The sequence below is a fragment of the Eretmochelys imbricata genome, chromosome 3 (assembly GCF_965152235.1).
Source record: "Eretmochelys imbricata isolate rEreImb1 chromosome 3, rEreImb1.hap1, whole genome shotgun sequence".
Taxonomy (NCBI): domain Eukaryota; kingdom Metazoa; phylum Chordata; order Testudines; family Cheloniidae; genus Eretmochelys; species Eretmochelys imbricata.
This window is the reverse complement of record NC_135574.1, coordinates 2,847,238-2,874,104: the sequence shown is the minus strand read 5'-3', so window position 1 is coordinate 2,874,104 and position 26,867 is coordinate 2,847,238. Positions and strand designations below refer to the sequence as shown.

At 42.1% G+C, this 26,867-nt stretch overlaps 1 protein-coding gene across 7 annotated transcripts in view; it reads left to right on the top strand.

The window, feature by feature from the left end:
* Positions 1-26,867, top strand: part of ASXL2 (ASXL transcriptional regulator 2) — a 253,377-nt gene that overhangs the window by 77,464 nt on the left and 149,046 nt on the right. For all 7 annotated transcript variants that reach the window (XM_077812286.1, XM_077812285.1, XM_077812287.1 and 4 more), the window contains one exon: positions 2,574-2,656. In XM_077812286.1, the coding sequence (XP_077668412.1) occupies positions 2,574-2,656 (83 nt within the window). The remainder of the gene's footprint in view (positions 1-2,573; positions 2,657-26,867) is intronic.

Here is a 26,867-nt window from a genome sequence, read left to right as displayed (position 1 = left end):
GTTCTTTGGTTTTCATTGGAGCAACTTACCAAGGGTTGTGCCATCATGGTCTTATCAATTCATTCATTCATATTATAGCACCTAGGAGTCTGTCTTGAACCAGGACTCTTAATAAGGATTGCTTTTGAAGCAGGAACTCTCTCTCTCACTCACACTCACACTCACTCACACATTTTATAACACTTCATGTTGGCAATACTTGGAAAATACTCATTTTCTGGAAGCAGCGAAGGAATTGGACATCCATTTCACTCGGTGCTGTCTAGGTACTCTTAAGTGATTCTGTCACTGTATTCTCTGAGTACCTAGCACATATTTAAAAATACAAATATCAATGTATTTCTTCCTTCCCACTCAGTAGGAAAAACTATTTCACACACACACAAGACACTATGAAGTTAGACAAAGAGATTATTGTGGGAAAGCCAAGTTGAAGACACAAGGTTTGCATTTAGTTCTGAATTGGATGAGTTTAGTAAAAAGAAAAGGAGTACTTGTGGCACCTTAGAGACTAACCACTTTATTTGAGCATAAGCTTTCGTGAGCTACAGCTAAGCTTATGCTCAAATAAATTGGTTAGTCTCTAAGGTGCCGCAAGTACTCCTTTTTCTTTTTGCAAATACAGACTAACACGGCTGTTACTCTGAAACCTATGAGTTTAGTAGTTATTTTTAATTCTTCTAGTAGCGAATTTCACAGCTGATGCCTGCTCCTTTTAAAGTTGTTCCAGTGCTCATGAGCCTCTCTTTTGATAGGCATTTAGCTGTATTCCACTGGAATAATGTCATGGTTTCAAAGAGAGACTTGACTGGGATGATAACACTGACCTGTGTTGCTAAGCAAAATGGCTGCTGCATTTTGTACCAGTTGAAGCTTTTTCAGGATATGTGACGTCATTCTGTAGAAGAACTGCAGTAATTGAATATGTGGATTGCTGTATCTGAATCTACTTCTGATGAGATGGGACACAATCTTATTCCATCTAGAAATGTGTATCAGTGTAGAACATTTACTGTTCTGGAGGAAGGAAGAATATTTATAGTATCTTTTGAACTGTAGTTTTTTTCTTTTTTCACCCTTTCTCCTCTTCCCATCCCCCCTGGTGGTGATTTGGGTAATCTGTCTGTACATCTTATGAATTCTGGTTGGTATTATGAAGCTGTTACAGCAATTTTCGTAGTATTATTGAATAACTACAGTATGTGGATTCTGTCATAGGCTGACAGGGCTGTGTCACATCTCTGCTAGACTAGGGACAATAGTTAGTCATTAAATCTAAATGGTTGGCTATTCAGATGGAAACATCTTGGGACAATGGGGTTAGCTCAAACCTCAGAGAATGAGTATTCTTCTACCCCTCAACAGGTGACTGGCATTTAGAGCAGTGGAAAATCTCTAGCAACAGAACAAAGGAACCATATGTTGGTGTTGCCACATATAAACTTGAGGGACTCAGACACAAGAAGCTTTGGGCAGGAAAAGAAGTGGGGGTATGCTTTCATAGCAGAGAGGGCTCAGTTCAGCTGTGTGACCAACCAAGGTCAGAAAACACAAGCTGCGCTAGAGGGGAAGAAAAGCTACATGGTTCAAAAGTCAAACCATGAGCTGCAGAAGAGTCTTGGACATCTGCAGAGGACCTGGACCCCTGCCCAAAGTATACTCCTGAGTGCTGAGGAAGGTGAAACAAGGAGTGTGTGTAGGGTTTATTTTTTTTATGTAGCTCTGTGTATTTCTTGTGCTACTAAAGAAAGAACAATGATGTTTTAGAACCCAGTGCAAAGTGTTTTATGTGTTACAGCTATCGTGCAGTTGGATTAATTTTCATGGACTATATGGGTTCAAAGAGTCAAATTTCAGATACATAGGCATCAGCTTGCTTAATACCATGGCAAACACACTAGGAAATTCATGTTAGAGGTTAAAGGTTAGAAATGTATTGATTGAAACACACAAGGAAAAGAATTAAAACACAACAAAAAGCATTGAAATGGGAATTGAGTGATTATGCAAAACCAACTTAATGAAAACCTGTCAACTTCCTCAATAATTACTAGAGTAGATCTTTTAGAAAAACATCCAATCTTGATTTAAAAATTGTAAGTGATGGTGGATACTCATTGTAGACCTTTGGTAAATTGTTCACCAAATTTACATCTTGTTTGCGGTCAGCTTTTACAACAGGCTTGAAGGTTCTAGGAACAAGGCAGTTGGACTGTGAGGTCTTACCTAGTAAGTTTTTTTTCTGAAGGTGTAGCCTATATAGACCAATCAGATTTGTCCTTCCACTTAAGTGAGAACTAAAAATCCCAATTACTTTAAGCTTTAAATGGCAAAAAGAAATTTGAAGCTATGCAGTATTTATGTATTTAATCTATTGCCATGACTTGCAATTATAGTCTCAGGTGAAAGGGATAGGGAAGAGATTCCTGCAACCCATTAATTGCTGTCTCCCAGTGTGCTTCCTGGAGACATGAAAACTGTTAAGTATGGATTTATTTAGGAGAAGATACTTTTGTTTTATGAAAAATTGCAGATAAGTAATTTTGCCCTCTTCATCTGTTTATGCATGCCAGGTCCTGGAGAAATATCCCAACACACCTATGAGCCATAAAGAGATTCTTCAAGTTATCCAGAAAGAAGGACTGAAAGAAATCAGGTGAGTTGCTCTACCATTCAGTCCTATTTTGTGCATTTTTTTTGTTACTAAAGATAAAATTGTAAAATTTTCAAGTGCATAAAGGTCCTAGGCCCTTAAATTCTATTTTATGAAATGATTCCTGAGTGACTTAGTGTTGTGACTTTTACTCCAAGTGATTCATGCAGTTCATAATTTGTTTCTAAGGAAGTTCTATCTGTCGTTGTTCTGCAGCCCTTGTGATTGCTCATAGAAAGGGACGTGCTCTGGTATTTTAGGCTCCAATCTTACTGGGATAATCTTTTTAATGCAAAACTGAAAATTACTCTACTAGCTTTTATTAACTTATATTCACTGTTTAAAATCTGGAATTCAGCATTTTTATGGAGTGATTTAAGCTCAGATATTGCCACATTGCACCAGCACAGAACTCTAAAGAAAAATTAACTAGAACTAAAACAAACATGAAACTGACTCTTCGCCCCTTAAAAGAATCCCCTCATGGCTGGCTGTGAGACTTTGCTAGTACTGGGTTCTGCCCTTACAACAGATCTAGGAGAATGAGCATGACAGACCAGAACAAGCCTCTGCTCGAAGTGCTCCCGTGAGTTCAGCCTCAGCGCTCTAGGACTGGTAAAAAGGCGGTTGTTAGGAAAGGAAAAAGCATAAAACTAGGTCACTCTCACCCAGTCCTCATCAGAAAAAAGCAGAGGTCTCCTCACGCTGCCTTTTTAAACAGCTCAAGGCTGAAAATGAGTCCTGTTGGCATCCCCTCAGGTACCAGTCACTGTGCTTTGGTACATACCTTTCGTGGATATCTCACCTGGCAGAAGCTCTTGGTACTGACATCATCGGTATCTGGGACCCTCGTACTTCATCTTCATCTGTTTGCCCTCGGTACCATCTTTCCCAGTAGCAAAAGCTTCCACAGTACTGGGTGGCCTCAGTGTCAGCTCACCCTGAATCGCAACTGCTCTCCTCTGTGGTGAGAATACCATTCATGCTACCAACCACTTGCACCATTATGGTATCAAGTTCTTCTTCAGTGCCAGCCATATTGGATGCTGTGGTTTTGCTTGGAATCCTGGTTAAGGTAGTCTCTACCTCTAGAGGAGGAAATACTCATTCTCCTCAGCCTCTGAGCATAGCAGGGAGTGGTATCACTCCAGCCACTCTTCAAGGTCCCAATAATTTGATCTGTATAGCTCTGACAGGGAATCTAGAGCACTTTATTATTTCCCTACATCTAGGGGTTCAAAAGACAAGCATTCTCCATGGTATTGGCCCTCCTGGCCCCTTACCCTTATTACCAGTCTTGGGCATATTGTGCAGCTTAGGAATTATAGCCTGCTAGGAAGCCAGCTTCTGCAACTCCATCTAGCCTCAGGTCTCCTCCTCTCACAAAACACAAGGGAATGCTTCAAGGACCTTAGAGAACAGTTCCTGAGCAATTACAGGAGCAAGGCTCTGAGGAAGAGGATCTGCATGCTGAAGAACTTATACGAGCAACTGTTTCTTCTTTTTCTTCACTGGACAAGAGCATTCACCTTCTTTATCAAACACAAAACTTGATGATTACAAGGCCTTTCATTTGCAGTTTTGCCATATTACAGACACCCCTGAAATAGTAGTGGAAGTTCTCCAGGAGAAATCCCATAACTCCTGGACACTTTTCATGGATCTCTACCTGAACAGTTGGCTAACAAGTGACTTCTGGAACCAGCTATACAGGTCTGGCAGACACCAGCATGCCCAATGCCTACATTCAAAAGAGCTGATTATCAAGTCCCATTATCAGGATTTGAGCAGTTCTGCATGCATCCTGTTCTAGGCTCTTTAGTTGTGGCTGCAATCCATGAATGAACCAGACAGCAGGGATCACGAATGTCTATGCCCTGAGTAAAGAAACAAAAAAAGATTTATTTGGACACACTCTTCGGCCAGCTGCAAATGAGAATTTGCCAATTACTGGACATGTTTATTATGTTAAATATGATTATTTAAATTGGCACTGTGCTTCTAAATTCTTGGACAAACTCCCCCTTGACAGCAAGAAGGAATTTAAGTTCCTTGTTCCTGAGGGTCAGATGGTGACATGCTCCTCTCTCTAGGCTTCACTTCTTAAAGGTTCTTGAGTATCATTAAGATCATTAGGTGCCTCCTATCCTATACCAAGGAGGAAGCAGGTCAGGCCACAGAGTTACTAGATCCAGGAAAGGCCATACGAACCTCCTAAGAAGAGACAGAGATTCCAAAGGAAACCTTCTGCCTCCTCCTCATCAGTTGCTCACCCAGCAATCTCACCAAGGCAGCCAATTTGATTTGTTGATTGGGAATTCTGTTCTGGAGGATAATTTTTCACTGTCCCTGCTTCTGGAAATACTAGTTTATTTTCAAGGAGCCTGGAATCTTATCACAATAGATGGTTGGGTCCCGAGGGATCACAGAGGTTGGGGGTAAGCTATACAATTCTAGACCCTCCCTATTTCTGCACCTCCCTGTCCCATCCCTTTTCAGGAATGCCTCTCATAAGAGACTGTTATATCAAGAGATGATGGAGTCAATTCTAAGTCCTGGAGCAGTGGAAGAAGTGCCTCTGGAACACAGAGGGAAGGCTTTACTCCCATTATTTTTTAATACCAAAGAAAAAGGGGGAAAGGTGCCCGATTCTGGACTTGATATAGCTAAATACCTGAATCTGTTGATTCAAATTCTGGATGGTAACATTAGCCACCAAAATCTCCTTTTTTAGAGCCACAGGACTGGTTCAAGGCTCTCAGCTTCCAAGGTGCCTAGTTTCACATAACAATCTATCCAGCTCACAGGAAAAAAATTCTTGAGGTTCCAAGTGGGTAATTGCCACTACCAATACAGAGTTCTGTAATTTGGACTATCAACAGTGCCAACGGGCTTTACAAAATGCCTGGTGGTGGTGATGGTTCACCTGAGACAGCAAGGAATCCAGGTATACCCATACCTCAATGATTGGCTCCTTCAAGGGAAATAAGCACAGCATGGGGATGACGGCATTTATTGGAGATCCCAGCGTTTCACCTACTTGAGTCTCAGTCAACAAAGAGAAGTCATTGTTAATACCTATCCAGAGGATAGAGCTCATTGAGTCAGTACTAGATTCCACAGTGGCCTCAAGTCTAATAAACTTTAAGTTCCCAAAAAATTTAATGTGAAGTTCCTGGAGTGGCTGCTACTATTACAGGCTGTCTCAGACAGAGCTCTGGTCTTGTAAATAATAAAATTAGGGCATGATAGTGAAATATTTGTTTTGTTATAGGATCCCTTCATTTTTACATTTTATTGAGAAACTGGCTTAAGGGGCCAGAAGGTTTCAAAGATTCTGAGATTTTTAGAGGCATTTTTTGGCCATATTTAATTATCCAGTGCCTGGCAGACAGTAGGATAGCATGGGCTACCTTCTGGGGGTATTTCAAACATAGTTGTTAACTTGTCTTTTTTTTCAAGACAAGCATTTATTCTTCCTTCCTTCCTTCCAGAATGGGATTAGCCAAAGCTGTAAATTCTTCTCAGCTCTAAAATCTTCCCTTTTTTATCATCAGTGGAATGGAGAATCTTAAGCAGTTCTCATTTAGCAACCACATTGTATGTGTGATTCCCAGTCTGATACAAGTCTTGATGTCAAGAACAGAACAAGAACAAAACATAAGACCCATGTTGGACCATTTAGCATCCTGAAAAAGCTGAGTAGAATTTGACAATTTGATTCTTCTTTGTTCAGGAGCTTCTTTGTGGAAGGTAACAGTCTCTATTATTAGATGACAGGAATGGAATACTGTACTTACGATGAACTCTCTGTACTGTCTCCAGAGACTTTACTGTGCCTTCATTTCTTGAGCACATAGTTTCCTTGCTCATCAAAAGCATCCTGGATTTTTTTTTCTGGTTTGTTTGAAATCTGGAGGTTGTTGCTCAATTCTGGGCATAAATGGTCTTATTTCAGACTATAAAATATTCATGGTAAAAACTTGTGTAGATAACTCCTCCATGCTGCTTACTTAGCTTTGATCTCAAAGGTTGCATACCCACAAAGTTTCATAGTTCTCAGGCCATTAGAAGCTTTTAGATTTGATATCAACTCATGGCAGTTTCATTTTTATAATCCTTAGTGTGTAGCTTCAGCACTTCCAGGGATGCTTCAGAAAGCCTATTCATGGTTCAAGCAGCTTGATGCTAAAACAGTGCCCAGGGTACCTTATCTGGATGACAGGTTTCAGAGTAACAGCCGTGTTAGTCTGTATTCGCAAAAAGAAAAGGAGTCCTTGTGGCACCTTAGAGACTAACCAATTTATTTGAGCATGAGCTTTCGTGAGCTACAGCTCACTTCATCAGATACATACCGTGGAACAAAAATTTAATTTTTTCCACGGTATGTATCTGATGAAGTGAGCTGTAGCTCACGAAAGCTCATGCTCAAATAAATTGGTTAGTCTCTAAGGTGCCACAAGGACTCCTTTTCTTTTATCTGGATGAGTGGCTAGATAAAGGGAATTATTTTAATCCAGGCTCAAAGGTGTGTATCAGGTGTGATCACTTCTCCTAATCACTGGTTGCGTCTCAATGTCTATGCCCTATGAGAGCATGGTTCAACCCCAGGGTTAGTCAGTTTTTTAATCTTGACACAAGTATCAGCATACCTCAAACAAGAATCTTTCCAAATGATAATCTGTGAATTAAGCCTTCTTTTTCCTAATTAATATTCTAATGGTCCTTCCTGGTCCCAGGAATGTGCCTCCAAGATTATGCCTCCTTAGTCTGTTAGCAAACAGTGAGCTTTCTCCTAACGAAGTAAATCAAGTTTTGTCATTGATCTTAAAGGGAACATAAGCAGGTCTGTGATCTTGGAAACAAACTCTTCATGGTGGTCGTAGTGTGCAAATCATGTAAATGAACACTTGTACAGAACCTGATGAAGTACAAGGTCCTCATGAACCCTAATTGTCCTAAGACCTTTTTAGAGTATTGGTTCTAGTTATAGATTTGACCCAAATTCCTCAGTCTAGAGCAGATCTGATCAGGATTTACATCTGTGGGTTTCTGAGTTCTTATTTTGTTGTAGAGCCTTTAATGTTTAAGGTGGGATGAAAGTCCTCTCAGCAATAAATCGAGCAGGTGTCTTAAACGTGATAGCAGACTACATTGCCAAATGGATCCAGCAAAGTATTATTTCAAACTTGCTGTCATTTGAAGATTGCTGTTTTATGTGTTTGCAGCATGGTCAGATAAAGTGGAGCAAAAGCGGTGATCCTCTTGAGCCGCTGCTCTTTTGGACTTCTCTACATCTTTCTTACCATACCCTCAATCCCCACATTTCTTCATAGATTAGAGAAGATGAAGCAGATCTGATTCTCATAATTCCAAATTGGTCTTGATACTCTGTGACAGATACGGCAATGTCCTTGAAAAACTGTATAGAATTAAGCTTAAGTGTAAATGAATAAATGGACACAAATCAGACGTCAAGAATGAGAACGTTCAAAAACCAGTCGGAGAACGCTTCAGTCTCTTTGGTCACTCGATTACAGACCTAAGTGGCAGTTCTTCAACAAAAAACTTCACAAACAGACTCCGAGAGACTGCTGAATTGGAATTAATTTGCAAACTGGATACAATTAACTTAGGCTTGAATAAAGACTGGGAGTGGATGGGTCATGACACAAAGTAAAACTATTTCCCCATGTTTATTCTTTTCACTCTCCCCCCCCGCCCCCTCGGCCGTTCCTCGGACGTTCTTGTCAACTGCCAGAAATGGCCCATCTTGATTATCACTGCAAAAGGTTTCTTCCCCGCTGGTAATAGCTCACCTTACCTGATCACTCTCGTTAGTGTGTATGGTAACACCCATTGTTTCATATTCTCTGTGTATATAAATCTCCCCACTGTATTTTCCACTGAATACATCCGATGAAGTGAGCTGTAGCTCACGAAAGCTTATGCTCAAATAAATTTGTTAGCCTAGCCATTCAGGCCCTAGTCTGTAGCAGTCCATGGGATTCTTCCGTCCTAAGTGCAGGACTCTGCACTTATCCTTGTTGAACTTCATCAGATTTCTTTTGGCCCAATCATCTTATTTGTCTAGAGTCCTCTGTATCCTATTCCTACCCTCTGGCGTATCTACCTCTCCTCCTAGTTTAGTGTCCTCTGCAAACTTGCTGAGGGTGCAATCCACACCATCCTCCAGATCATTTATGAAGATATTGAACAAAACCAGCCCCAGGACTGACCCTTGGGGCACTCCACTTGATACCGGCTGCCAACTAGACATGGAGCCATTGATCACTACCCGCTGAGCCCGACAATCTAGCCAACTTTCTGTCCACCTTATAGTCCATTCATCCAGCCCATGCTTCTTTAACTTCCTGGCAAAAATACTGTGGGAGACCGTGTCAAAAGCTTTGCTAAAGTCAAGGAACAACACGTCCACCGCTTTCCCCTCATCCACAGAGCCAGTTATCTCGTCATAGAAGGCAATTAGATCCTCCTTTTTTTTTTTTTTTTTGCGGATACAGACAGACATGGCTGCTACTCTGAAACCTATTGTATTAAATGCAAAGTTTATGTATTATTGTGAGCTGGGATTATATGTAGTCTCTCTAGGGGGGAGGTGTGATGTTCAAAGGATGATATTGAAAATGTCCTGGACAAGAATGGATTTTGGGGATAACTGTTAGGTTGATGTCCTGGAGACTGCCTAAGGGAGGTTAATGCTAATTTTCGACATCTGGTTATGCAAAAGCCGTGCCTTTATCTGCTGAGTACCTGTTCCTGGAGATGAAAGGCCCCAGTTGTATAAAGAAAGGGCTGAGCTGCCCAGCCAGGGTTCTAGTTCTGGATCAGAGGCAGTTGTGAATTTGTAACCATAGTGAAAATCCATTTGTGCGTTCTGAAGGACTGACACCTGCCAGAGTGGTAGGTTGGAGTCAGAGTGACCTCTAGTAAGCTTTTTAGCATGCATGTAGGTTTTTACTGTTTGTTTTTAATGTTTTCACCTTAAGAACATAAGAACAGCCATACCGGGTCAGACCAATGGTCCATCTAGCCTGTATCCTGTCTTCCGACAGTGGCCAGTACCAGGTGCTTCAGAGGGAATGAACAGAACAGACAAACATCAAGTGATCCATCCTGTCTCTCTCCCACTCCCAGCTTCTGGCAAACAGAGGCTAGGGACACTTCAGAGCATGGGGTTGCATCCCTGACCATGCTGGCTAATAGCTATCGATGGAGCTAGCCTCAATGAATTTATCTAGTCCTTTTTTGAACTCTGTTATAATCTTGGCCTTCACAAAGTCCTCTGGCAAAGAGTTCTACAGGTTGACTGTGTGTTGTGTGAAGAAATACTTCCTTTTGTTTGTTTTTGTTTTAAACCCGCTGCCTATTAATTTCATTTAGTGACCCCTAGTTCTTATGTTATAAGAAGGAGTAAATAACACTTCCTTATTTACTTTCTCACCACCAGTCATGATTTTATAGACCTCTATCATATTCCCCCTTAGTTGTCTCTTTTCCAAGCTGAAAAGTTCCAGTTTTATTAATCTCTCATCTGAAAGCTGTTCCATACTCCTAATCGTTTTTGTTCCCCTTTTCTGAACCTTTTCCAATTCCAGTATATCTTCTTTTTTGAGACGGGGCGACCACATCTGCACGCAGCATTCAAGTTGTGGGCATACAATGGATTTATACAGAGGCAATATGATATTTTCTATCTTACTATGTATCTCTTTCCAAGTGATTCCCAACGTTCTGTTAGCTCTTTTGCACATTGAGTGGATGTTTTCAGAGAACTATCCACAATGACTCCAAGATCTTTCTTGATTGGTAACAGCTAATTTAGTCCCCATCATTTTATATGCCTAGTTGGGATTACGTTTTCCAATATACATTACTTTGCATTTATCAACACTGAATTTCATCTGCCATTTTCTTGCCCAGTCACCCAGTTTTGTGAGATCCTTTAGTAGCTCTTCACAGTCTGCTTTGGACGGAACTGTTTTGAATAATGTTGTTTCATCTGCAAATTTTGCCACCTCACTGTTTATCCGTTTTTCCAGATCATTTATTAATATGTTGAACAGTACTGATCCCAGTACAGATCCGTGGGAGATACCACTATTCATTTCTCTCCATTCTGAAAACTGACCATTTATTTACCCTTTGTTTCCGATCTTTTTTTTAACCAGTTACTGATCCATGAAAGGACTCCCCTTTTATCCCATGCCAGCTTACTTTGCTTAAGAGCCTTTGGTGAGGGACCTTTCAAAGTCTTTCTGAAAATCTAAGTACACTATATCCACTGGATCACTCTTGTCCAAATGCTTGTTGACTCTCTCAAAGAATTCTAATAGATTGGCAAGGCATGATTTCCCTTTACAAAAGCCCTGTTGACTCTTCCCCAACAAATCATGTTAATCCACAAAGATAAATGCGCTTGCTGAGAAATATCTGTGTGATAACTTGGACCCGAGGATACTTTTTCTGTTCATAACCTTTGAAGAGAAAGCAAGGCTTGTTTAGGCTTGCTTGGAATATTACAGTGTAGGCAGGGAACTGTGCAGCCTGGAAATAACCCTGTCAGGAAGGCGTATGGTCTGGGTCTCCACCCAAGAGAGGTTATGGCTGGTAGCCAGAATCCTAGAGGGACCACACTGGAAAGTACAGGTCTAGTTGCCTTGAAGCTGTGATAGATGGTAGCAGCACGTCTGGGATCTATGACTCTGTGAATTGCTGTAGGTGCCAACAGCAGACTCAGACTCTGGCTAGCTGATCTTGTGTTGATGACAAGCCCTATCCTTTTCTTTTCCTCTGGGCCCTAGTTGTGTGTCCCATAACCCACAACCATTCTGTCAAAATGTTCTTTCAAGAGTCGCCCAGTGTTTCCTCAATATGTTTGAGAGCCAGAAGAGTCATTACAAATTCTGGAATTATGGAGTCCTGTAAAGTTATGTATGCTCTCCATCTCTGCTAGGGCTCTCTACCAAAAAATCTCCCGTTCCTGAGGTAAGATAGAAGATACCTCAGTTTGAGATTTGCAGGGCTGCTTTGGAAGGCCTTTCAGGGAGTGGAAGATGGAAGGGATCAATAAGGAAAGCTACCTTATTGAGGTCAAAACATGTAGGGATAAAGAGAGACAGGCTAAAAGTCAAGTAGAGTTGGACCTTGCAAAGAGAATTAAAACCAATAGTAAAAGATTCTATAGCCATATAAATAAGAAGAAAATGAAGAAAGAAGTGGAACCGCTAAACACTGAGGATGGAGTGGAGGTCAAGGATAATCTAGGCATGGCCCAATATCTAAACAGACACTTTGCCTCAGTCTTTAATAAGGCTAAAGAGGATCTTAGGGATAATGGTGGCATGACAAATGGGAATGAGGATATGGAGGTATATTTTTACCACATCTGAGGTAGAAGCGAAACTCTAACAGCTTAATGGGACTAAATCGGGGGGCCCAGATAATCTTCATCCAAGAATATTAAAGGAATTGGCACATGAAATTGCAAGCCCATTAGCAAGAATTTTTAATGAATCTGTAAACTCAGAGGTTGTACTGTATGATTGGAGAATTGCTAACATAGTTCCTATTTTTAAGAAAGGGAAAAAAACTGATCCGGGTAACTACAGGCCTGTTAGTTTGACATCTGTAGTATGCAAGGTCTTGGAAAAAATTTTGAAGGAGAAAGTAGTTCAGGACATTGAAGTCAATGGTAAATGGGACAAAATACAACATGGTTTTACAAAAGGTAGATCGTGCCAAACCAACCTGATCTCCTTCTTTGAGAAAGTAACTGGGCAGCACAGCATGGGGAGGAGGTGACCAGCCCTCTGTGGAGAAAGAAGTGGTTCGGGACTATTTAGAAAAGCTGGACGAGCACAGGTCCATGGGGCCGGATGCGCTGCATCCGAGAGTGCTAAAGGAGTTGGCGGATGTGATTGCAGAGCCATTGGCCATTATCTTTGAAAACTCATGGCAATCGGGGGAAGTCCCGGAGGACTGGAAAAAGGCTAATGTAGTCCCCATCTTTAAAAAAGGGAAGGAGGAGGATCCTGGGAACTACAGGCCAGTCAGCTTCACCTCAGTCCCTGGAAAAACCATGGAGCAGGTCCTCAAGGAATCAATTCTGAAGCACTTAGAGGAGAGGAACGTGATCAGGAACAGTCAGCATGGATTCACCCAGGGCAAGTCATGCCTGACTAATCTAATTGCTTCTATGACGAGATAACTTGCTCTCTGGATGAGGGGAAAGCAGTGGATGTGTTGTTCCTTGACTTCAGCAAAGATTTTGGTACTGTCTCCCCCAGTATTCTTGCCAGCAAGTTAAGGAAGTATGGGCTGGATGAATGGACTGTAAGGTGGGTAGAAAGTTGGCTAGATTGTCGGGCTCAGCGAGTAGTGATCAATGGCTCCATGTCCAGTTGGCAGCCGGTATCAAGTGGTGTGCCCCAAGGGTCGGTCCTGGGGCCGGTTTTGTTCAATATCTTCATAAATGATCTGGAGGATGGTGTGGATTGCACCCTCAGCAAGTTTGCAGATGATACTAAACTGGGAGGAGAGGTAGATACACTGAAGGGTAGGAATAGGATACAGAGGACCCTAGACAAATAAGAGGATTGGGCCAAAAGAAATCTGATGAGGTTCAACAAGGACAAATGCAGAGTCCTGCACTTAGGACGGAAGAATCCCATGGACCGCTACAGACTAGGGACCGAATGGCTAGGCAGCAGTTCTGCAGAAAAGGACCTAGGGGTTATAGTGGACGAGAAGCTGGATATGAGTCAACAGTGTGCCGTTGTTGCCAAGAAGGCCAATGGCATTTTGGGATGTATAAGTAGGGGCATTGCCAGCAGATCGAGGGACGTGATCGTTCCCCTCTATTTGACATTGGTGAGGCCTCATCTGGAGTACGGTGTCTAGTTTTGGGCCCCACACTACAAGAAGGATGTGGAAAACTTGGAAAGAGTCCAGCGGAGGGCAACAAAAATGATTAGGGGTCTGGAACACATGACTTATGAGGAGAGGCTGAGGGAACTGGGATTGTTTAGTCTGCGGAAGAGAAGAATGAGGGGGGATTTGATAGCTGCTTTCAACTACCTGAGAGGTGGTTGCAAAGAGGATGGTTCTAGACTATTCTCAGTAGTAGAAGATGACAGGACAAGGAGTAATGGTCTCAAGTTGTAGTGGGGGAGGTTTAGGTTGGATATTAGGAAAAACTTTTTCACTAGGAGGGTGGTGAAACACTGGAATGCGTTACCTAGGGAGGTGGTGGAATCTCCTTCCTTAGAAGTTTTTAAGGTCAGGCTTGACAAAGGCCTGGCTGGGATGATTTAGTTGGGGAGTGGTGCTGCTTTGAGCAGGGGGTTGGACTAGATGACCTCCTGAGGTCCCTTCCAACCCTGATATTCTGATTCTATGATTTTTTAGACATAGGAAACACAGTGGATCTAATTTACCTAGATTTCAGTCAGGTGTTTGATACCGTGCCACATGGGGAATTATTAGTTAAATTGGAAAATATGGGGATCAATATGAAAATTGAAAGGTGGATTAGGAATTGGTTAACAGGGAGACTACAGCGGGTCCTACTGAAAGGTGAACGGTCAGGCTGGAGGGAGGTTATCAGAGTTCATCAGGGATCAGTTTTGGGACCAATCTTGTTTAATCTTTTTATTACTGACCTCGGCACAAAATGTGGGAGTGTGCTAATAAAGTTGGCGGATGATACAAAGCTGGGAGGTTTTGCCAATTTAGAGAGAGACCAGGATATCATAGAGGAAGATTTGGATGACCTTGTAAACTAGAGTAATAGTAATAGGATGAAATTTAATAGTGAGAAGTGTAAAGTTATGCATTTATGGATTAATAACAAGAATTTTAGTTATAAGCTGGGGAAGCATCAATTAGGAGTAACGGAGGAGGAGAAGGACCATGGAGTATTGGTTGATCATAGGATGACTGTGAGCCGCCAATGTGATATGGCCGTGAAAAAAGCTAATGCGGTCTTGGGCTGCATCAGGCGAGGTATTTCCAATAAAGATAAGGAGGTTTTAGTACTGTTATACAAGGCACAGGTGAGACTTCACCTGGATTACTGTATGCAGTTCTGGCCTCCCATGTTTAAGAAGGATGAATTCAAACTTGAACAGGTTCAGAGAAGGGCTACTTGGATGATCCGAGGAATGGAAAACGTGTCTTATGAAAGGAGCCTCAAGAAGCTTGGCTTGTTTAGCCTAACTAAAAGAAGGTTGAGGGGAGATATGATTGCTCTCTGTAAATATATCAGAGGAATAAATACCGGAGAGGGAGAGGAATTATTTAAGCTCAGTACCAATGTGGACACAAGAACAAATGAATGTAAACTGGTCATTGGGAAGTTTAGACTTGAAATTAGACTAAGGTTTCTAACCATCAGAGGAGTGAAGTTTTGGAATAGCCTTCCAAGGGAAGCAGTGTGGGCAAAAGACCTATCTGGCTTTAAGATTAGACTCGATAAGTTTATGGAGGAGATGGTATGATGGGATAACATGATTTTGGCAATTAATTGATCTTTAAATATTCATGGTAAATAGGCCCAATGGCCTATGATGGGATGTTAGATGGGGTGGGATCTGAGTTACCCAGGAAAGAATTTTCTGTAGTATCTGGTTGGTGAATCTTGCTCATATGCTCAGGGTTTAGCTGATCTCCATATTTGGGGTTGGGAAGGAATTTTCCTCCAGGGCAGATTGGAAGAGGCCCTGGAGGTTTTTTGCCTTCCTCTGTAGCATGGGGCACAGGTCACTTGCTGGAGGAGTCTCTGCTCCTTGAAGTCTTTAAACCACGATTTGAGGACTTCAATAGCTCAGACATAGGTGAGAGGTTTTTCGCAGGAGTGGGTGGGTGAGATTCTGTGCCCTGCGTTGTGCAGGAGGTCAGACTAGATGACTGATAATGGTTCCTTCTGACCTTAAAGTCTATGATTCTGTGCTTATAGAGTCATAGAATCATAGGGACTGGAAGGGATCTCGAGAAGGCCTATACTTAGCTTTCACCTTTTTATTTGATTTGTAGTCAAAGGGGAAGGTTTTTTGCCCTTCAACATAGTCAGCCACCTGATAGCTTTAGCTTTCAGCCAGTGATGGCAAAGAGCTTCTGCCCTTCTCATTCAAATAAAAGGGGTTTGTTATATGGTCATCTAAACTGAATTTCTCTTCCACTTTAAGCAAAACACTGTCTGAGTGCTACTGAACATACTGCGCTTTGAAGAATGCTTCAGTTGCAAGAGCATGCTTCTCACTTACTGCTGCTTAGCTGTAGAGTTTTAGAATAGTCTCGGGAGGGAAATGAGAGCCCAGTTACTTAATGATTGGACACAGAGCTTTGGAGTGTATGTGGGACAGTGGGTTGTCCAGGATGATGGACTAGATATTTTCCATCTCTAATTTGTATGAATTTATTTTTAAGAGGATTTTTCCTACCTTTAAAAACACCATAAAATGGTTCTGATTTTTAATCAGTTTTTATTTTTTGCATTGCAAGTAATACAAAATTAATGTCTTCAACTTTGGAAGATAAAGTTAGAACTCTGCATCATGGAGAAAAACAGTGAGGAAGGCAGGGTAGCTCAAGTGAAATATGTTTCTGCTGACCGAACTTTCTGCCGCTAAGGGATTTCTATAGTGATGGTTCTGAGTAGGTTTGAACCATATACCTTGGTAGTCCAGGGGTTGATTACTGCCATAGAAAAGCGTTTCTCCTATTTGCTTCCTTTCTGCCCATACCGTATGTTGCCAGCACCATTGTAGCTTCCATCCTCCAGAGGACGAAAGGGAGCTAATGACTACTGTATTGTGGAACAGCTGGCAACAAGTTTTCTTTCATGGGGTGGTCACAGTGGTTTCCCTCTTGAAATGGGGCACACTGCATCTCTGGCAATTTCACTTCCTGTTCGCTAAGAGGCCATAACTGTTGCTTCTTCCCTGTTCTTTCAGCGGAGTGTGCTGTCTCATCGCAGGGCAGGCTATTTTAGTTAATGGGCAATACTTGCAACCACAGGGAACAAACAGATGGGGAAGAATGTAGAGAACTTGTTTTTATAATGGAAAATATCAAAACCCAGGGCAGAGCAGCAATGGACAGGGTTATTTTTCAATTTACTACCTGCTGTGATTGCTGCTGCTGCTTTTTTTTAAGTGAGTCTGCATTTTTAGCATCACCCGTGAATACCTATCAGATTTGCATTCCCTACATTAGAGCCAATACTTTAGTAGGGCCAGGGCTCTTGACTTGACAATTCTTTCAGTTTTGCTTAATCTGTTGAATTTAAATTTTTGGGTGGGTGGTTAGTCAGTCTTCTCTTAATGAGATCCTTAGCTCCAAGAAAATTGGTGATACTGCTTAGCAACATGAAGCCGCTAACTGGACTTAATATATTGTTTAAATAGCAAATTGAAGGAGTAAAGTTCTGAATTTTGGGGTCTAAATCTGTGTTCCCCGTAAGCTGCGTGCTGGGGCAGCCATCCGGGAATAATTGAAGTGCCGTGCAGTTGATTAGCAGAGCCGCTCACACATCCAGCAGGCAGTGTGTATTCAGGTGCCCCTCCCCACACTGCTTTGCAGTCGTCTGCCTTGGAGTCCCTTCTACTCCTGGGACCCTCCTGCTGGCTGTGCAGAGCGGGGGCAGGCAGGGGGTACTGATGTCTGGGTGTGTGTATCCCACCCCTCTACTCCACCAGGGGAAATGGGACAGCCTTGCTCAGGAGCTCATACTTGTGGTGGTGTTGTTTTGTTGTTACTTCTTGGTACTTCCTGCAATGCACATATATTCTCTGTAATTTTATTCTTACAAAGTGTGTTTTAGTTTTTTGACTGGTCTGTGCATTTCATAATTTTTATTTTTCTTACATTTAAATTTAATTCTTTGAGTAGTGAGTTAATACCTAACCTGTCCTGGCTGGAGTAATTATCACTGGTGTACCTTTTAAAATATATATTATATCTAGGTTTTTTTGTTTCTACTGGTGGCGCACATCTGCACATTATCTCAGTGCACATAACAAAATTTATTCTGCACATGGATGGAAAAAATTAGAGGGAACATTAGTCTTAATACAGCTGTCACTCCCCCCCTTCCCCATAGAAATACATCTGATGACATGGTAGCATATTAATTTGCAAGACCCACATTTGGGGAGAAGAACTGGATTTCAAGACCCTGGCTGGTGGAAGAGGAGTATAGAGCATGGATTTCATTCTGTGCATTAGGAAAGGGAATTGTCATAAGAAGCCCTCCTTATTCTTGGACTTAATTTACCTTGATAAATATAGCAAACAGGAAAAAAATTTTTTTTGAAACTAGCTAATTTCACCTTGGAATGAACATAAGAACGGCCATACTGGGTCAGACCAAAGGTCCATTTAGCCCAGTATCCTGTCTTCTGATAGTGGCCAATGCCAGGTGCCCCTGAGGGAATGAACAGAACAGGTAAGCATCAAGTAATCCATTCCCTGTCTCCCATTTCCAGCTTCTGCAAACAGAGGCTAGGGACACCATCTCTGTCCATTCTGGCTAATAGCCATTGATGGACCTATCCTCCATGAACTTACCTAGTTCTTTTTTGAACCATATTAGTCTTGGCCATCACAACATCCTCTGGCAATGAATTCCACAGGTTGCCTGTGTGTTGTGTGGAAAAAATACTTCCTTTTGTTTGTTTTAAATCTGTTGTCTGTTAATTTCATTTGGTGACCCCTAGTTCTTGTGTTATGAGAGGGAGTAAATAACACTTCTTTATTTACTTTCTCACTACCAGTCATGATTTTATAAACCTCTATCATATCTCCCCTTAGTCGTCTCTTTTCCAAGATGAAAAGTCCCAGTTTTACTAATCTGTCCTCATATGGCAGCTGTTCCATACCCCAATCAATTTTTGTTGCCCTTTTCTGAACCTTTTCCAATTCTAATATATCTTTTTTGAGATGGGGAAACCACATCTGCACGCAGTATTCAAGATGTGGGCATACCATGGATTTATATAGAGGCAATATGATATTTTCTGTCTTACTATCTGTCCCTTTCTTAATGATTCCCAATGTTCTGTTCGCTTTTTTGACTGCCGCTGCACATTGAGTGGATGTTTTCAGAGATCTATCCACAATGACTCCAAGATCTCTCTTGAGTGGTAACAGTTAATTTAGACCCCATTATTTTATATGGAGATGGGATTAGGTCTGGCAGGTGATTTAAAAAAAATTAATTGCACTGATTCGTAGTGTTAAACAATAATGAATACCATTTAATTCAATATTTTTTGATGTTTTCTACATTTTCAAATATATTTTCAAATATTCTACATTTTCAAATATTCTACATTTTCAAATATTCTACATTTTCAAATATTCTACATTTTCAAATATAAAGTGTACAGTGCTCACTTTATATTTATTTTTGATTACAAGTATTTGCACTGTATAAAAACAAAAGAAACAGTATTTTTCCATTCACCTAATACAAGTACTGTAGTGCAATCTATGGAGTGGAAATCCATCAACTGCATGAAAAAACTTGCACAGATACAGACAGACATCATCTTCCTTTCCAAATGCAAACAGATGGACGTTGTACCAAAAGGACTGAAGGTAAAAAATCCATTACAATCTACATACCACACAGAGTATGCTGACAGCTTGTGCCACACGCTCTCAAAGAAACTGCGGAATCACCTGATCAACATCCTCTACAGCAAACAGGGAAAGATTAAGAATGAGCTCTCAAAAATGGATACTCTCATAAAAAACCAACCTTCCACACAAACTTCCTCGTGGCTGGACTTTACTAAAATTAGAGAAGCCATTTACAACGCACACTTTGCTTCTCTACAAAAGAAAAAGGACACTAAACTTTCTAAACTACTACATGCTACAAGGGGCCACAGCAATGGTTCCCTCAACCCACCTAGCAATATTGTTAACCTATCCAACTATACTCTCAGCCCAGCAGAAGCAGCTGTTCTATCTCGGGGCCTCTCCTTCTGCCCCTCCACCCCCACGAACATGATACAGTTCTGTGGTGACCTAGAATCCTATTTTCGCCGTCTCCGACTCAAGGAATATTTCCAAAATACCTCTGAACAACATACTAATCCACAGAGGTCTCCCTACCAACACTACAGAAAGAAGGATTCTAGGTGGACTCCTCCTGAAGGTCGAAACAGCAGACTGGACTTCTACATAAAGTGCTTCCGCCGACGTGCACGGGCTGAAATTGTGGAAAAGCAGCATCACTTGCCCCATAACCTCAGCCATGCGGAACGCAATGCCATCCACAGCCTCAGAAACAACTCTGACACCATAATCAAAAAGGCTGACAAAGGAGGTGCTGTTGTCATCATGAATAGGTCGGAATATGAACAAGAGGCTGCTCGGCAGCTCTCCAACACGAGTTTCTACAAGCCATTACCCTATGATCCCACTGAGAGTTACCAAAAGCAACTACAGCATTTGCTCAAGAAACTTCCTGAAAAAGCACAAGATCAAATCCGCACAGACACACCCCTGGAACCCCGACCTGGGATATTCTATCTACTACCCAAGATCCATAAACCTGGAACTCCTGGGCGCCCCATCATTTCAGGCATTGGCACCCTGACAGCAGGATTGTCTGGCTATGTAGACTCCCTCCTCAGGCCCTACGCTACCAGCACTCCCAGCTACCTTCAAGACACCACTGACTTCCTGAGGAAACTTCAATCCATCGGTGATCTTCCTGATAACACCATCCTGGCCACTATGGATGTAGAAGCCCTCTACACCAACATTCCACACAAAGATGGACTACAAGCCGTCAGGAACACTATCCCCGATAATGTCACGGCTAACCTGGTGGCTGAACTTTGTGACTTTGTCCTTACCCATAACTATTTGACATTTGGGGACAATGTATACCTTCAGATCAGCGGCACTGCTATGGGTACCCGCATGGCCCCACAGTATGCCAACATTTTTATGGCTGATTTAGAACAACGCTTCCTCAGCTCTCGTCCCCTAAAGCCCCTACTCTACTTGCGCTATATTGATGACATCTTCATCATCTGGACCCATGGAAAAGAAGCCCTTGAGGAATTCTACCATGATTTCAACAATTTCCATCCCACCACCAACCTCAGCCTGGTCCAGTCCACACAAGAGATCCACTTCCTGGACTCTACAGTGCTAATAAACAATGGTCACATAAACACCACCCTATACCGGAAACCTACTGACCGCTATTCCTACCTGCATGCCTCCAGCTTTCACCCTGACCACACCACACGATCCATCGTCTACAGCCAAGCTCTGCGATACAACCGCATTTGCTCCAACCCCTCAGACAGAGACAAACACCTACAAGATCTCTGTCAAGCTTTCTTACAACTACAATACCCACCTGCAGAAGTAAAGAAACAGATTGATAGAGCCAGAAGAGTTCCCAGAAGTTACCTACTACAGGACAGGCCTAACAAAGTAAATAACAGAACGCCACTAGCCGTCACCTTCAGCCCCCAACTAAAACCCCTCCAACGCATTATTAAGGATCTACAACCTATCCTAAAGGATGACCCAACACTCTCACAAATCTTGGGAGACAGGCCAGTCCTTGCCTACAGACAGCCCCGCAACCTGAAGCAAATACTCACCAACAACCACATACCACACAACAGAACCACTAACCCAGGAACTTATCCTTGCAACAAAGCCCGTTGCCAATTGTGCCCACATATCTATTCAGGGGACACCATCACAGGGCCTAATAACATCAGCCACACTATCAGAGGCTCGTTCACCTGCACATCCACCAATGTGATTTATGCCATCATGTGCCAGCAATGCCCCTCTGCCATGTACTTTGGTCAAACTGGACAGTCTCTACGTAAAAGAATAAATGGACACAAATCAGATGTCAAGAATTATAACATTCATAAACCAGTCGGAGAACACTTCAATCTCTCTGGTCACGCAGTCACAGACATGAAGGTCGCTATCTTAAAACAAAAAAACTTCAAATCCAGACTCCAGCGAGAAACTGCTGAATTGGAATTCATTTGCAAATTGGATACTATTAATTTAGGCTTAAATAGAGACTGGGAGTGGCTAAGTCATTATGCAAGGTAGCCTATTTCCTCTTGTTTTTTCCTACCCCCCCCCCCCCGATGTTCTGGTTTAACTTGGATTTAAACTTGGAGAGTGGTCAGTTTGGATGAGCTATTACCAGCAGGAGAGTGAGTTTGTGTGTGTATGGGGGTGGGTTTTTGGAGGGGAGTGAGGGAGTGAGAGAACCTGGATTTGTGCAGGAAATGGCCTAACTTGATTATCATACACATTGTGTAAAGAGTTGTCACTTTGGATGGGCTATCACCAGCAGGAGAGTGAATTTGTGTGGGGGGGTGGAGGGTGAGAAAACCTGGATTTGTGCTGGAAATGGCCTAACCTGATGATCACTTTAGATAAGCTATTACCAGCAGGACAGTGGGGTGGGAGGAGGTATTGTTTCATATTCTCTGTGTATATATAAAGTCTGCTGCAGTTTCCACGGTATGCATCCGATGAAGTGAGCTGTAGCTCACGAAAGCTCATGCTCAAATAAATTGGTTAGTCTCTAAGGTGCAACAAGTACTCCTTTTCTTGTAGTGCAATCTGTTTATCATGAAAGTTGAACTTACAAATACAGAATTATGTACAAAGAAATGCATTCAAAAAAAAAAAAAACAATGTAAAATTTTAGAGCCTGCAAGTCCACTCAATCCTACTTCTTGTTAAGGCAATCACTCAAACTAGTTGCTTTACATTTGCAGAAGATAAAGATGCCTGCTTCTTGTTCACAGTGTCACCTGAAAGTGAGAATAGGCATTCTCATAGCACTGTTGTAGCTGGCGTCCCTTAATGAATGAGGGAGGCAACCTAGTGACGGAGGATGTGGAAAAAGCTAATGTACTCAATGCTTTTTTTGCCTCTGTCTTCACGAACAAGGTCAGCTCCCAGACTGCTGTGCTGGGCATCACAACATGGCGAATAGATGGCCAGCCCTCTGTGGAGAAAGAGGTGGTTAGGGACTGTTTAGAAAAACTGGACGTGCACAAGTCCATGGGGCCGGGTGAGTTGCATCCGAGAGTGCTAAAGGAACTGGCGGCTGATTGCAGAGCCATTGGCCATTATCTTTGAAAACTTGTGGCGAACGGGGGAAGTCCCGGATGACTGGAAAAAGGCTAATGTAGTGCCAATCTTTAAAAAAGGGAAGAAGGAGGATCCTGGGAACTACAGGCCAGTCAGCCTCACTTCAGTCCCAGGAAAAATCATGGAGCAGGTCCTCAAAGAATCAATCCTGAAGCACTTGCATGAGAGGAAAGTGATCAGGAACAGTCAGCATGGATTCACCAAGGGAAGGTCATGCCTGACTAATCTAATCGCCTTCTATGATGAGATTACTGGTTCTGTGGATGAAGGGAAAGCAGTGGATGTATTGTATCTTGACTTTAGCAAAGCTTTTGACACGGTCTCCCACAGTATTCTTGTCAGCAAGTTAAAGAAGTATGGGCTGGATGAATGCACTATAAGGTGGGTAGAAAGTTGGCTAGATTGTCGGGCTCAACGGGTAGTGATCAATGGCTCCATGTCTAGTTGGCAGCCGGTGTCAAGTGGAGTGCCCCAGGGGTCGGTCCTGGGGCCGGTTTTGTTCAATATCTTCATAAATGATCTGGAGGATGGTGTGGATTGCACTCTCAGCAAATTTGCGGATGATACTAAACTAGGAGGAGTGGTAGATACGCTGGAGGGCAGGGATAGGATACAGAGGGACCTAGACAAATTGGAGGATTGGGCCAAAAGAAATCTGATGAGGTTCAATAAGGATAAGTGCAGGGTCCTGCACTTAGGACGGAAGAACCCAATGCACAGCTACAGACTAGGGACCGAATGGCTAGGCAGCAGTTCTGCGGAAAAGGACCTAGGGGTGACAGTGGACGAGAAGCTGGATATGAGCCAGCAGTGTGCCCTTGTTGCCAAGAAGGCCAATGGCATTTTGGGATGTATAAGTAGGGGCATAGCAAGCAGATCGAGGGACGTGATCGTCCCCCTCTATTCGACATTGGTGAGGCCTCATCTGGAGTACTGTGTCCAGTTTTGGGCCCCACACTACAAGAAGGATGTGGATAAATTGGAGAGAGTCCAGAGAAGGGCAACAAAAATTATTAGGGGTCTGGAACACATGAGTTATGAGGAGAGGCTGAGATAACTGGGATTGTTTAGTCTGCAGAAGAGAAGAATGAGGGGGGATTTGATAGCTGCTTTCAACTACCTGAGAGGTAGTTCCAGGGAGGATGGTTCTAGACTATTCTCAGTGGTGGAAGAGGACAGGACAAGGAGTAATGGTCTCAAGTTGCAGTGGGGGAGGTTTAGATTGGATATTAGGAAAAACTTTTTCACTAGGAGGGTGGTGAAACACTGGAATGCGTTGCCTAGGGAGGTGGTGGAATCTCCTTCCTTAGTTTTTAAGGTCAGGCTTGACAAAGGCCTGGCTGGGATGATTTAATTGGGTATGGGTCCTGCTTTTGAGCAGGGGGTTGGACTAGATGACCTCCTGAGGTCCCTTCCAACCCTGATATTCTATGATTCTATGAAGATATTTATGTGCCAGATGCACTGAAGATTCATATGTCCCTTCATGCTTCAACCACCATTTCAGGGGACGTGCATCCATGCTGACGACGGGTTCTGCTCGAGCAGACCGACACATGTTCATTTTCATTATCTGAGTCAGATGCCACCAGCAGAAGGTTGGTTTTCTCTTGGTGGTTTGGGTTCTGTAGTTTCCGCACTGGAGTGTTGCTCTTTTAAGACTTCTGAAAGAATGTTCCACACCTCATCCCTCTCAGATTTTTGGAAAGCACTTCAGATTCTTAAACCTTGGGTCGAGTGCTGGAGCTATCTTTAGAAATCTCACACTGGTACCTTCTTTGCGCTTTGTTAAATCTGCTGTGAAAGCATTCTTAAAATGAACGTGTGCTGGGTCATCATCCAAGACTGCTATAACATGAACTATATGGCAGAATTCAGGTAAAACAGAACAGGGGACATACAATTCTCCCTCAAGGAATTCAGTCACAAATGTAATGAACGCATTTTTTTTAGCGAGCGTCATCAGCATGGAAGCATGTCCTCTGGAACGATGCCTGAAGCATGAAGGGCATATGAATCTTTAGCGCATCTGGCATGTAAATATCTTGTGACGCCAGCTACAACAGTGGCATGCGAATGCCTGTTCTCACTTTCTGGTGACATTGTAAAGAAGCAGTGGGCAGCAGTATCTCCCGTAAATGTAAACAGACTTGTTTGTTTTAGTGATTGGCTGAACAAGAAGTAGAACTGAGTGGACTTGTAGGCTCTAAAGTTTTACATTGTTTTGTTTGAGTTCACTTATGTAACACAAAAAAATCTACATTTGTAAGTTGCACTGTCACAACAAAGAGATTGAACTGCAGTACTTGTATGAGGTGAATTTAAAAATACTATTTCTTTTGTTTATCATTTTACAGTCCAAATATTTGTAATTGAAATCAGTGTACTTTTCTTATTTCAACACAGAATACTATATGAAAATGTAGAAAAACATCCAAAATATTTAATAAATTTCAATTGGTATTCTATTAACAGTGCAGTTAAAACTGATTAATCGCAAATAGTTTTTTAATCATGATTAATTTTTTTTGAGTTAATTGTGTGAGTTAACAGCGATTAATCGACAGCCCTAGTTGGATTATGGATTTGACACACCACCCAAAATGCTATTACATTCAAAAATGCTGCTCAGTTTTGAAAGCACGTATTTTGCTCTTCTAGTTCATAAGGCACGCAGTGAGTTTTCTCTTTGTGGCTTGGAGTGTGCAGGAGCCCCCCCCCCTTTTTTTTAGACCCTGAGTCATCCAACTGCACCAAGACCTGTCTTAAAACCATTAATATGATTGGCTTCAGGCTTTCTTCAGTGTCTGACATAATATTAAACATCCAGTGGTTGATGTAAAATAGCTCTTACTCTTGGTTTTTGTGAAAGCAAAACAGAAGAAAAGGGAATATTTTTCATGTGTGTAAGTGAAGAAATTTGGCTGTTTTGAAATATCAAATATTTAAGTGCTCAAGGAGATAAAGCAGATAATCCTGGAATGCTCATACTCCTCCTTTGTTTTTATTACCAGAAAATCAGTATGACTTTTCCCTTTTAATTTGCAGAACTGCAAATTACATGTACAGGCTTGGAAGGAATCAAAGTTGGATAAAGGCATGAATTGCCAACATCCTCTTAAAATATATTACTCAGAGGAGGGCAGGCAACTAATAGCTAACGAATCATATTGTTTAAGAAAATATTTTATACATTAATCTTCTGGCTCAAGCACTGGATTTGGGACTCAGAAGAACTCAGTTCAGTTCCCAGCATTGACAGAAACTTCTTGAATGGCCTTGGTCAAAGGCTTGGTCTCTCTGCCTGGTATCCATTTACAAAATGGAATGATAGATCCTCAGGGTGTGGTGAAGATAAATTAATGTTTGTGAAGTGCTTGGATACTATTGTAATAGAGGTCGTATAAAAAGTCTGCATACATTTGTGTGTGTTAGTGAGGATATTGGCAGAATTGTGGAGATAGTGTTAGATGATTAGTGCTGCAAGGCAAACACAAAATGGAATAGTCAAGAAATGTTTAATTGACCCTTCTTACCAACAGAGTGTCAAAACTGAATTTGGTGCTTAATTGACAGCAGTGGTGACTGACGCCTGGTACTTAACCACAGCATGGGCATCAGTATAATGTTTTTCCCACTAGTGCCTCATTTGTAAGCTGGCAGGCCAAAGTTAGGTGTGAGATGGTATTTTAGTAATTTTCATGCTGCTTCATCCCTAGATTGATAATAACAAGGGGACCTATATTCCAGTCCTCTCATAAATATGTTTAAGGTAGTTATAAAATTGAAGAGTGTGTGTGTGTGTGTGTGTGTGTTAGCAACAAAACTGGAAATGGGGTTTCATTCTTACACCAGTCTGGTAATACAGACAATGGTGAGGCTTTCCAATGCTACCTCTTCCCTAATCAAGACAAGCCATGGCATGCTCAGTTTACCTCTCATTCTCTGCCTTTTCAGGCTGTGTACATCCTCTGGCAGAGACTGCTAGGAGTGCAAAATTTTAAAACACCTGGCCACAAAC